This window comes from Phocoena sinus, chromosome 2 (genome assembly GCF_008692025.1).
Source record: "Phocoena sinus isolate mPhoSin1 chromosome 2, mPhoSin1.pri, whole genome shotgun sequence".
Taxonomy (NCBI): Eukaryota; Metazoa; Chordata; class Mammalia; order Artiodactyla; family Phocoenidae; genus Phocoena; species Phocoena sinus.
In genome coordinates this window covers 29,663,840-29,677,298 of record NC_045764.1, presented here as the reverse complement: position 1 = coordinate 29,677,298, position 13,459 = coordinate 29,663,840, and the positions used below count along the sequence as shown (strand labels likewise).

The 13,459-nt window shown below is 45.8% G+C and overlaps 1 protein-coding gene across 3 annotated transcripts in view; it reads right to left on the bottom strand.

Moving 5' to 3' along the window:
- Positions 1–13,459, bottom strand: part of DIP2C (disco interacting protein 2 homolog C) — a 372,892-nt gene that overhangs the window by 179,505 nt on the left and 179,928 nt on the right. The window contains exons 2-3 of one of the 3 annotated variants that reach the window (XM_032623322.1): positions 10,187–10,258; positions 8,437–8,604 (exon numbers count right to left, since the gene is read on the bottom strand). In XM_032623322.1, the coding sequence (XP_032479213.1) occupies positions 8,437–8,604; positions 10,187–10,258 (240 nt within the window). Of the gene's footprint in view, positions 1–7,937; positions 7,986–8,436; positions 8,605–10,186; positions 10,259–13,459 lie in introns of those variants that run through there. The other 2 variants (XM_032623323.1, XM_032623324.1) reach the window with 2 other exon arrangements.

Sequence of the window (13,459 nt, the reverse complement as noted above, 5' to 3'; positions counted from 1 at the left end):
AGAGTATTAATATTGCTAATTAACAGTCCTTGTCACTGAACTGCTCACAGCTCCAAGTCTCCTCCAGCTATTGTCTCTCAGATCTTTTAAAAAATTACTTTGTATTTTTGTCAAACAGATGCACAGAATTTATGAAATCAAAGACTACTATTAAGTCTCATAATGAAAACAGTAGTTAGCTGGTATTTACATTCACATTGAACCTTAGAATTCTAAACAAAATTATTTGTAAATTAAAAAATTTTTAATTTGTATAAATATATTTATTTGAAAATTATTTATATTCATTGCCTTTCCTGTCAATTATTGTCAAGAAGTTAAATTATTAAATGTCATTCTGATACTATAATCTTTATGTAAAATCTGTTTATTTTTTTCTTTTCTCCTGTGTCAACTTTTATAACTTCTTCTTTAATCCCACTGAAGGAGGTGCAAGCAAGCGTTTCTTCCCATGGCAGGGGCATCACCAGATCTACTTCCAGTAGGTCTTTTACCTGGGCTGTTCCATTTACCCAAAGAAGAGACGTCCAGTCTCCTGTATTGTAACTAAACACAGTGTTCAGTGTTTAGCTGGAGCTATTCTCACTCTCCAGCAAATGCGCTCTGATTCAGGGCCTCTGGGTGCAGTACTGCCAGGTGTCCCCAACTCCAGAGGTTCTTGGTTCCCTTTCTCCAGAGAGCAAACATCTCTGGGGGAACGGGGAGGATGTGGATCGCCTGTTCCTAGATGCCACGCCTACCCCCACCCCCCGCTGTGGTTTCGTCAACACCTTCATCTACTGTCTTCCTCCCCTTGGCTAAATAAGGTGCCTCTAATCATCTACCTTATATAGCTTAAAAACACATCACTATTTCTCCCATTCTCTTGTCCTGGGGATTTATACTTCATCCATTTACTGACATCATAGTGCAGCTCTGGGAAGAAGCAGAGCTAAATGTACACCTTGGAGCTGCTGAGGTTAAACAGTGCCTGATACACACACACACATCTAGCTTTGAATCTCAGTAGTTACCCATCTAGTTCTTTCAAATATGCTTTTTGGAATTAATTTCAACCTTGACCCCTTCCAGGTCCCTAGGTTGTCATGTACTTCCTCTGGGAAGTGTAGTCATAGCACTTACAGACCAGCTATACAGAGTTGTAGGTTAGTTCTCACCAGTTGCAGTCCCTACACATCTGTCTTCAGAAAGCTAAGTCTGCATACAAGCACTGTGAACATTTACTCTCATAGGCTGAAAAATAGAGTTTACAACCCAAGTTTTAAAAAGAAATGAATAAATTAGACAAAAGGAGAATAGCCTCAACAGGTCACTAGCAATAGGACATTAAAAGAGACTAAAATGTAAGTGTGCATATTTCAATCATTAGTTTTTATCTGACCTCACTGTAAATGAAATTTGAGGTAGCTTAAAGGTACCTCAGTCACATACGCAACTCCAAATTAGAATGACCTGGTACCACAAGAGAAGCCGGGGTAGTATAACCCATGGCCCATGACCCACAGTAAGAGGAGCTGACCACATGCTGCTGCTGGGATGGGCTCCCTCCTGGTAAGGCTAACCACGAATAATTAGTAAAACACATAATTACAACACAGTACTCAGCACTGCTGAGGTCTCACATTCAGGCACGGGTGAAAATTAGCTCAAAGGAAAGCCACAAGGTGACCAGTGTGTCTACGACACAAGGTGAGGCATCCCAAGGAAGGTGGGGTAACTGTCCAGAAACACGCAACGCAAGGGTGATGAAAAATTCTCCTCAGGCAAAAATGAGACAGAGATCAAGACTGGATCTCTTCTCTGACAAACATCTATTAAGCACCACTAGCTTCAGATCCCACACAAACTGAGGGGAAATGCACTGGGGACACCGCCATGCTCTGGAGCTGGAGCCCCATCTGCTGCCATCACGATCTGACCCTGAGCCTCAGTTTCCCATCTTTAGGCAGGACTGATAGGAACAGCCAACACTTTACAGCACTGGTGCAAGCACTTTATATTTACTAACTTATTAACATAGGCATATGACATAAGTTTCTGCCATTTCACTGAGAGAAAATGCAGGCCCAGAACTGGGTCTTGAACTCAAGCAGTCTGTGCCACTCTCACTAGTGCCCTTCCATTTGTGATGGGCATCCTTTCCTGGTGCTCCTGGGTACCTGCTGTCACTCAGAGCCCAAGCAGAGGCCAGGCCCTTGAAGCGGAGGCTACGTACTGTTCAGTGCTGCACTCCAGGTGCAATGATCAATGGTCACGTGGACCAAGTCCAGCTGGTACTTTGAATCCATGAAGAGGTATTTTTGTGATCTCACCACAAAACTACTCTTCAAGAGCATTCTTATAAAGAGAGATGGAAACTGCTACAATTACAGACTGCTGCCCAGGAACAAACTCAGAGCAGGTGAAAACTGCTGAGGTTGTGTGACATGAAGGTGTGCACACATCGATCCTTGCCTGGGACAGGGGCAGGTTAAGAGCCCAGAGAAGGCAATGACTGACTGGCTGTCTGCCTCTGGCCAAGTGCTGCCCCTGGCTCACAGGAGGGTCTCAGGAAGCACTGCTGAACCAGTAAGTGAAATTTTCAAGGCTCGTGCAGAGTGCTGCAACTCATCAATTCATATACAACAATCTCAGAGAGCTTTTGTTTCCTCTAGAATTGCCACGGGACTGTAAATAAAACTCATCAGAGGAAGAAGACCAGAGGTGCATAAGAGGAAAAGAGGAAACAAAAGGACAGCACAGGAGAGAGTAAAACACACCTCGTCCCGCTGCTGAGCGTGCATCCTCCTGGGACCTCACACTTCTGCACATGGCACCCCACCTCTCCACTTCCTCAAACACCTCCATCCCCTGGGACTCCTCTCTTCCCCACCCTACACTTTATCCTCAAGGTTAGAAAGGTCACCAGGCTTAGCGCTCAGCCCTGCCCGGGCGCCTTCACAGTCACACGCCACCTGCAGCTCCCAGCACCCTCTCTGCCACCAGGGCCACTACAGCCCGGAATGTCAGTCTCTCTCTTCAATCCAAGCAGGGCTCTGACTGGTTCATGTCTCTACACCCTGTGGACCACAGAACTGAGCCCTAAGCTGCTTCCCTGACTGCCAACCTCCCTCCACCACACCCTCCTCGCCAGTCACCTCCCACTCGTGCCTCCAGGTTCCTGTCACACAGAAACACTCTTCCCAAGTTTTTGCCCTGTCCTATCGCTATTCACTCCTCCAACTGCTTTTTTTCCCTCCATATGTAAAAACTTTGTTTAAGCCCAAGGGAGAGAAAGCAGAGAAATAAGCCATTTTTATTAGAACTTCAATTACTTCTAACACATGTTTAAGAAAGGTTCCCCCAAACTAACATAATATTGTAAATCAACTTTACTTCAATAAAAAAAGAAAGGTTCCCCGAAGAAAATCCTAACAATATAGTTCTGGCACCTAAACAACCCACCAATTTCAGATTATTAAATAAGTGCAGGTATTTCATTAACACTATGGTAAACTAGATAATAGAAATCACAGTAATCCTCCTATTAACCTAAGAATAAGGCCCACAGGGGCTGGTCCATTCACCCAGACACAATGGTGCACTATAGGCCAGAAGACCTGCAGTACAGACACCTTCTAGAAAAAGTATTTCTAAATTCAGACAGTAAGGGAAATACATTGAAAAACCTTGGTTTTCAACATATTTTTAAAAGAAATCATGAAGGATGTATACAAGATAACCTGCATAAAAATGTATATAAGATTTAAAACAAACATCTTGATTCAAATTCTCGTCTTATTTTTACTAATTGCATAATGGGACAAATCGCTCAGCCTCTGAACCTCGGTTCCCACATGTGTTGGGGTGCAGACATGGACACATTAATACAGGAGTGACTGCTACTCCCAGGACCCTCACCATGACTCAAGGCTCCCTGCTCCCTGCACACAGCATTCGTGGATCTCAGGGTCCCTCGACCTCACCGGGCACCCAAAGGGCTCTCACTTAAGTGAAAACATGCTTTAGGCAGTTGGTAAAACTGACAAGGATTTTTCCATATTTCAAGTTTGTACAAAAACAATTTTTGAATTGTCCCATTCTCTTCTAGCACCTACTTATACTTTCCTTCACACAACAGCACTTATTTCTAACGTAAGTGCCATCAAGGAGTTTGCCAGAAAACAAACAGTACAACTGTAGTACAGGTGAGAAGTTTACTACTTTCACTTCATACTGACGCAAATGAGAACAGCACAAAATAGACAGAAATCTCACCGTCAGCACTGTAACACTTCCCTGACCATGCTGGCCTGATTCTTACATTACTGTCACTCTGTCTACCTCACCCTCCATTAGCATGAAGCCTTGCAACAAATCAGTATAAATTTGCTAACCATTTTCCTATTCATGTTTGAATTTTCATAGGGACTCATGCCTGGAAAAGTACAGAGGACCTGGAGTCCAGGGTTTCACAAGAGCCCCTACCATCGTGCATCTGTGTCTCATCCCCACATCCCAGCACTTGGCTTTGCTCAGCAGGTAAGTTCGGAGGCAATGAGAGTATATGGTCAGGATCAGGGCTTCAGATTTCTGCGTTTTCCTTATAGATGGTCCACAAAAACCCATGTGAGCCAGACCCAAAGTAGACACCACTTTCACTGCTCCATGCCCAGCTCCGCCTTCCGTAGAGGCTCAGCTGTTCCCTGTTAACTACTGGTGTCTGGGGGAGGAACCTGATTGGTTCATGTCACCAAAAAGAAGAAGAAACCCATCAATAATCACCAGCTGTGTGTGATAAAATAAGAATACTTCTTAGACAACTGAGAGTAGCAAGCTGTGTATCAAGATCATGACCAGGGCTTACCTAGGATAGAGGTCATTTACCTTTAGGTCATGAAAGTTCATTTCCTGTAGCAACTCAGTCTGGAAAGAATTCATGCTAAGTCACAGGCCACCCTGATTTAACTACTCATATTTCTCTTTTTCTGGCATTTAACCTTGCAGGCTACACCCCATCCATCATGAACAGATGGCATGGCCGAAGAAGTTCCCCAGCACCAGCTCTGTGTCCCTACAACCCAGGTCAGACAGGCAACACACTGCTGTACCCAGGGAAGTAAGGGCTGCATTTTGGGAGACAAACTCTGTGGCAGGATGAAAATATAGACCAAATTGTGCACCTGGCTCCAGAGAAGCAGAGCAGTTGTTAATGTGAAGAAGCAGAACCGATCAACCACAGCAGTGCCAGTAAGCTTCATTTTCTGGAGAATATAAAACACAATGGCCTGTCCTAACCCCAGGGATCAGGGAAGATATCCTTGTCGAAGTGACACTGCACTGAGCTTTAAAAGATGCACAGGTACAGGCAGAGGGCACAAGCACGTACAGAATGCCTCACATGCAGTGTGACATCGGATGTAGGCTGGAGGAGGTGAAGAGAGGTCAGGCTGCTATCCGTGAAGCCCTTCTGATGCAGATGAGTCTGCACTCCGGGTGGGGCCGTCTGCCTTCTCCAGAAGAGCAAACGTGGACAGTAAACTCGCCCTAACCACGAGAGGCTCCTCTCTGAGGAGGCTGTTCACGTGGATCCCACAGCCGATCCCCAGTGAGCAGGAAGGAAACAGACAGACTTGCCCTCTGGTCACGATAGCCGAATTCACCAAGATTTTCACAACTATACAGTCACAGTAAGTCCTTGTAACTGAGCACAGGACGCTTGCTGTTGGAGGAAAGGCGAGATGGGCCTGGAGAAGACTGGATCTATATAAATCACTCACCACTCAGAAACATTTGATGCCAATCACGTGGAAAGTAATATCTAGCCAACACATGCATCACGAGAATAGAGGGACTATCTGGTCAAGGAAAGTTTCACTATTTATGGTAATGTTGGAATGTTACTACCTCACATCACCATGGCCTTGTCATGAAAGCAGTGAAGACTCATACAGAAGCTAACACCACGTGATTAAGATACCCCTGGAGAGAGTGGTAGAGAGTGGACTTTATCTTCTATTTTCACAAATTTTATCAGGTTCAGAGACTAATGAAAAATATATAGTTTCAAAGACTAATGAAAAACTGCAAGACAACTAGAACCAAATAAGTTCTCCTGAATAATATTTTCTCTTTGATAATGATTTTCAATATATTCTGACCCCTTACTTCATTAAATACATAATTTTCTTTTTTCTTTCTAGCTCTGGCACACTTTCCCTCATCCAGCTTTAGGTGAGCATTCAACACTGTGCTCCCTGAAGACAGCGTATCTTTGACTGGGTTCCCCAGTCACTCACTTCTATGCAGAGAAGAAAATCAGGAAAAAACCTGCTTCCCCAGCACTTTGCCTGGGATGGGGTAATGCATGGGAGCTCAGACTAGGGTGCTCAGCTGTTGCTGAAGGCTGTGGAAGCCATCCTAATTCATAATCGTGTGTCCCAAACAAATCTCCAAAGTATATTTGAAATATCTTTAGAATACTTTCTAGAGAAGTCTTTAAAAAAATTGTTTTAATATATAAATTTATTTATTTATTTATGGCTGCATTGGGTCTTCGTTGCTGTGCGCAGGCTTTCTCTAGTTGTGTTGAATGGGGGTTACTCTTCGTTGCGGTGCGCAGGCTTCTCATTGCAGTGGATTCTCTTGTTGTGGAGCATGGGCTCTAGAGCACAGGCTCAGTAGTGGTGCTGCATGGGCTTAGCTGCTCTGTGGCATGTGGGATCTTCCTGGGCCAGAGCTCGAACCCATGTCCCCTGCACTGGCAGGTGGATTCTTAACCACTGTGCCACCATGGAAGTCCCTCTAGAGAAGTCTTAACTTTTTCTCTGATAAATAAAAATAATGTTAAAAAAAAAAGAAGTAAAGTTCATCAAAACACAAACTACTTTTAGAAAAGTGTATGGCAGGATAAGGGTAACTAAAAAGGAAAACAAGGTATTTCTCATAAAGATCCTACACCAGGGCTTCCCTGGTGGCGCAGTGGTTGAGAGTCCACCTGCCGATGCAAGGGACACGGGTTCGTGCTCCGTTCCGGGAAGATCCCACATGCCGTGGAGCAGCTAGGCCCGTGAGCCATGGCCGCTGAGCCTGCGCATCCGGAGCCTGTGCTCTGCAACAGGAGAGGCCACAACAGTGAGAGGCCCGCGTACCGCAAAAAAAAAAAAAAAAAAAAAAGATCCTACACCAAAAGAATCATGTCTAAGACTGACCTAGTCAAGAAAGAATTCTCTGATTTAGATCCACGTGCTCTCCTTACTGCTTCCCAGAGACAGTCTTATACGTGTGACCATTCATCCAGGGCAACTTCTCAGAAATACAGATCAGCAATAAGAACTGCAAAACTACCTGGGCATCTGGTCGCCCAATCCCAGCTTCATGTGTGAACCTGCCTTCTCCTTCCCAGTGGGAATGGCGTGGCCACAAGGGCCAGGGAGCAGTGTTCCCAAGCAGCTCTCACAGCCTCACACATCCACAGGTGCAGCAGTGAAGCATACAGAAATCGCGACGGGGCCCCTGCAGCTAATGCCCAACCCCACCGCCCGCCTACCACCGCTCCGCTCTTCCCCACACAGACAGGCATCACGCCCGTCAGCAGGCTGGCATGGAGAGGAGGGCAGAGCTACAACGGAGAGACCTGGCTGGGTTCCCTCCTCTAAGATCCTGGGGGCCAACTGTGACATAACAGCTTAGTGTCTGTACCTGATTCTCAAACAATGCCTTTTATTTGAGGTAAAACCCTGAAGCTTATAAATGCTTATTCCTTATTGTACTAAAAGGCGCACTGAACTCATCTTTCTGGGCTTCTTATATTCAAAATACTGCTCACTAAAATAATTTTGACCTCTGAATAGGATCACGACCTCTAAGAATACACTCTATGATTAACTGGTTCAATTTTTCAATTTCAAGACTCCATAACTGCCCTCTGGAGATCGGAATACCATGGAGCTACAGACCTTACTCCCTGAAGCAGATCTCAGAGGCCAGGATTCATTAGAGTTCATCCTTCACCCAGGTCTCTGGCTATGAGACAAAGTTTAGCGGAATATCAACAATTTTAGGAAGAACTGTATGATCTGTCATGCATTCTTCTTTCTTAAGTTTCGTAAGTGGTGCTCCAAATGCAAAAATATGGTTGTAAAAACCGAGTATTATATTTTAATAGAAAACACTCAAAAACTGGGCCCAGAGTCAGCAGGATGATCATGGTCCGGGGTCTGTGACAAGCTCTTTGCCCAAGGAGCACTGTGGCCTCGATAAGTCGCACAAGTTCAAATGGAGAACAGGGGCTCAGAAACAGGACCTCCTATGTTCCCCCAAGGCTGAGCCCTCACTTCTGTTTAGAAAGGCATTAGGTGGACAGTCCATTGCAAACGTGCCCTGCCGTGGGGTGTGTGTGCGTGTGTGTGTGTGTGTGTGTGTCTCTCTCTCTCTCTCTCAGTTAAGTGCGCTCACCGAAACGAAAGTAAAACAGTGGCCGGTTTCCTGCGGTGCTGGCCGCCCGCTCTCTGACCGCGGCGTCTCGGATGTCACACACCCCGATGTTGCCAGCCTGCAGCATTCTTCTCGGGGCTCCTTCACTGTGCTGCAGTCTACACCGGACCACGGCAGCTCCATTCGCTGCTGTAACAAGTTGAAAAAAAACTAATTAATTCAAACTTTAGTTTTTTTTAAATTTGTTACAGCACCGAGCAGAGCGGCTGACCCCATGCAGAACAGCATAAAGAACATCAAAGGGACCACGCCACACAGGGCCACCCTCAGCGCTCAGCAACACGGGTCAGCCACGTTCCTGGCACTGTCGCAGCTCCAGAGCCATCTTCTGGGAAGGTGCAGAACTGCTTCTGTTTCACTTTTGTTTGGTAAGGCACGGACAATAAAATCTAGCAACCCAAAGGGCCTACGGTCTCCCCGCCAGCCTTCCTCCAAGACCAGGAGAGGCCACGTGCAGACAGGAATTCATCACAACAGCTCTGCTGGAGTACGAGAGGAGGAAAGCGGGGAGACCACATCTAGTCGTCTGCCCACGTGTGCTCTGAAGTCTCTCACACATGGGGTCAGCTAGACAACACACTTATTTTCCATCCACTCAGACAGCGCAGAGCTTCTTCCTTTTACAGACTAGACAGCAGGAAAACCCAGGCCGTCAGCTAAGGCAGGCCTGCGCGGCCAGTCCATCTTTATGTTAACTTTCTTAAGTACCGAGAAAAGAAAGAAATCACACACAACCAAACGAAGCTAAAAAAGCAGAAGAAACTCAACACACAAGTTAAGTGTCCTGGAATGTGAGCCACAGGTGGGGACACTCCTTCTGCGCCCACAGCACTGGAGGCTGTGTCACAGCCCGGAGAGCCGGTGGGCCTGCGCTGGGCCTGCACATGCAGACTTGAACCTCTTCTAGCAGAAGCGGCTCAGCAGAGCTTCACATTTGTTCCAACACTGAACACTGGAGAGTCTATTTCTGTTGCTGTCCTTCCTCCTGGAGGACTTGTGTTAGCTTTACGCCTTTCCTGATGCCCAGAAAATTCTCAAGGTTGCCCTCGGGCTGAACTGAGCTTAGATCAGAACGGAGTGTTACAACTGCAGCCCAGTATCATCTTCCTTTCCCTGAAATGTACAGAACCCAGCTTGAGGGCAGAAATTCTACACACTTGCACACGTGAAAACGCTGGAATTAAACAGAATGTGTACTTGGGGAAGAATCCACTACGTTGACAATCACGTTTCAAAAAACAACCAACCTTTACGATTTTATAATACCAGGCAGGATGTTACATTATTTTCTAGATTTCTAGATTGGCCCTCTACCCCCCACCAATGACGTCAACGAAAACCTTGGATTAATTTAAACCATCATCAATAAATTTAACTCACTAAGACAAAAGTCATGTTTAAACCGTAAATGCCCTCATATTTTTTATGACTGTAGCCATTTTAAAGTAATCAAACATATTACTGCAGCTCTATGAATAAAGTACCTATTAAATTTATTAGGCACATTTATAGAAAAGCCGTATGTATCTTCTAAATTCACAAAATATCCTGCAATCACACAAAGGAGTAGGATGTGCCTAGTGCCACCTCAATGGCATGATCTGCATGCAGACTGGGGACTGAGGGAGGACTTGTGCTCAGCTGTTCTCTTGCATGTTGCAGTTAACTCTTAAAATGGGATGCTTTATGCTACTCATCAAGGTTTACGTACTCGGAGGCTGGGGCAGGTAGGCTCCAATCAATTTCGATCTCTTCTTTTCATATCCTTTTTGTGTGATGTCACCTGCAAGAGAAGGAAAGGGAAGTTCAGAATGCTTTCACAGGTAGAGCTGAACACTCAACTGTGAAGACACAGTCACATCTGTGTGTGCCTTCTATTTCCTTATAATTATAATTGAAGAAGAAAGCACTTCGTATCATTCACCTTGACATTTCCTCTGCTCACAAATACAGACTCATTTAAGTTATATAAAATCCTGCACTACGCGCACACATGCTTGTCCCTGGCCCCTTCTCACAAGGTTTTGGCTCTGATGGGGTCCAGAATTAGATTCTTGCAATCTTATTCACATCTGTGGGGCAGGAAACCTCCCCGATCTACACGGCTCTCATTAACTCCATCAACTACGGATTCTGCAGGTGTCTACCCCAGTGAGAGCTGGCCAAAACCACCACTGATTAGCATCTTCCTCCATTAATGAGACTTTTTTTCTTATCAGGCGTGTCGGTCCCAAGGACTATACTTACTGCTAGCGTATTTTTGAAAATAAGTGTCTAAGATGAAATGAAACAGTAGATAAAACAAAGCAAGAGAACATAGGACCTATGGAATCCAAAATATACGAGAAAGAAGCTTATCACTAGAACAGGAATTAAATTGCTGATGCCAGAGATTCAAGAGCCATTGCTAGGCTGGCATTTCCCCCAAGTGCCAAGTACCTGGGACAGATAACCTTTATGACGTGCAACAGCCTTTCCCAATTACAAGCTCAAATGTACCCAAAATGCTGATTTGTGCCCTTGAATTTTTCTGAAACTGTTAATTTTTTCCCTAATATTCTGACCAAGCCATCCTTCCTAAAAGAGCTAAACACTAAAGCTTTAATAAAAATACGGCAAACAAATGAAAAGTTATAATGAGTCACACACAAGTTGCTAAGTCCGCTTTTCCTGGTGGTGGTGCTCGCTACATCTGATCAAACCAGAGGGCACCCTGACCCAACCAGCTCACAGCTCACTGCAGTCTTGTCCAGCCCACGGAACACATGACTAGTTTATGCACATGGAGCTGTAAACAACATAAATAAATGAAAACACAGCCCGCTACTGACTATTGAGCGTTTTGGGTGCTAAAACAAACCGACCGCTCTTTGAAGACAATAGAACTACGAGAAAGCTATTTTTTGTGCTAATTGTGCTGCTGCTCAGCATTTTATAAACTCAAACCAGTTTGCTCCCTGAGGGGATGCCTAGAGGAAAACAGAAGCACGTGACAGGGCAAGGAGCACGTGTGTGAGGGTGTGTTGGTGGGAAAAGCACAAACTGGCCTGTTGGGAGGCCACCTGAGCACAGGGTAGACACCTACTGTTTACCGGGTGTTTCCCTCCGGTGCTCTCCCTTTCCCAGCCAACCCCACAGCTGCTCTGCACAGTCCTGCCATCAAATCCTAGCCTGATGAACCAGCCCCTTCCAGCTTGTTCTTCACCCAAAGTTCAGCTTAAGTTTTGAGGAGGAGATCAAGATGGCAGAGCAGGAAGATGTGGAGCTCACCTCCCCCCATGAACAAATCTAAACTACATCTACGTGTGGAACAATTCTCACCGACAACTAACTGGAGACTGGCAGAAAGACTCCTGTACAACTGGGGCTATAAGAAAGAGCCACATGGAATAGGGTAGGAAGAGAAGTGATGTGGTCAGGAGCTGTGCCCCACGGAGGGGACTCAGAGGAAGAGGGAGATCACAGGAGCAGAGATCTGCCCTGGGGAGTGAGCAGTTTGGCCACAGATCAGGCTCCCTGGTCCTGGGGTCTGACACAGTGAAGATGAGTGCCCTTGGCTGGTTGGAGGGCCCATGGACTAACGGGAGGGCTGTGGGAAGCCTGGGCTCCACGGTGAGGAGTGTGCATGCCAGCTTGCTCCCATGCAGGGTGGAGTGAGGGCTGCTCCAGCAGCTGCTGGTTTCCCATAGCCTCAGCCAAGCAACCGCTCCAGTCCCTCTTGCTTCATGATGGGGAGAGGGCCCAGCTGTAAGACTCAGAGCAGCTCAGACCCAAAGCAGCGACTGAGTGGGGTGGCGGCAACCACTAGCAGCACTTACACAGGTGGCGAGTCAGAAGCAGCCCTGACCTCTGTCAGTGGCCAAACCCCCCAACCCCGCTGAGAGCCCACACAGGCAGCTCTTGCTTCAGCACTGCTGGGGCGAGGGGACTGGTGCGGGGAGCGCGGAAAACATACACTTAAAGGGAATGGAGCCGGCTTGGACCTGACCCTCAGGGCTTCTTCTCCAGCAACTTGGGACCTGCCCCGGCCCCGACAGGGTGTTGACGCCATCGAGCAGAGGGGAAGCCCAGCTCACACCTGGCTGCAGCCCTCACCCCTCCATTTTCAGCCCCTCCTCCTAAAAGTTGAGAGCTGCCAGCACAACCTGGGGGTAAGACATGACTTGTGCTCACAACAGATAATGAAGCAAAAATAAACCATTTACCAGATAAAGAATTCAAAGCATTAGTAATAAGGATGCTAACTAAACTTGGGAAAGGAACAGATGAACATGGTGAGAATTTTAGTAAGAAACTAGAAAGTATTTTTTTTAAAAAAGAACCAGTCAGAATTGAAGAATACAATAAGTGAAATGAAAAACACACTAGAAGGAAGGAAAAGCAGATTAGGTGATAGTGAAGAACACATAAGTGATCTGGAAGATAGAATAATGGAAATCACACAAGAAGAACAGTAAAAAGAAAAGCAAATTTAAAAATGAGAACAGTGTAAACGATCTCTGGGACAACGTCAAGCACACTAACAGCCACATTATGAGGTTCCAGAAGGAGGAGAGAGAAGAGGGTAAAAACGTATTTGATGAAGTTATGGCTGAAAACTTTACAAACCTAAAGAAGGAAACAGATATCCAGGTACAGGAAGCACAGAGAGTCCCATCCCAAACAAGATGAACTCAAAGAGACCCACACCAAGGCATATCATAATTAAAATGGCAAAAGTTACAGATAGAGGATTCTAATGGCAGCAAGAGAGAAACAAAGAGTCTCATTCAAGGGAACCCCCATAAGGCTATCAGCTGATTTTTCAGCAGAAATGTTGCAGGCTAGAAGGGAGTGGCATGATACATTTTAAGTGCTGAAAGGTAAAAACCTGCAACCTCGGATACTCTACCCAGCAAGGTTACCATTCAGAATTGAAGAAGAGATAAAGAACTTCTCAGACAAGCAGAAACTAAAAGAATTCATCAATACTGAACCTACCCTA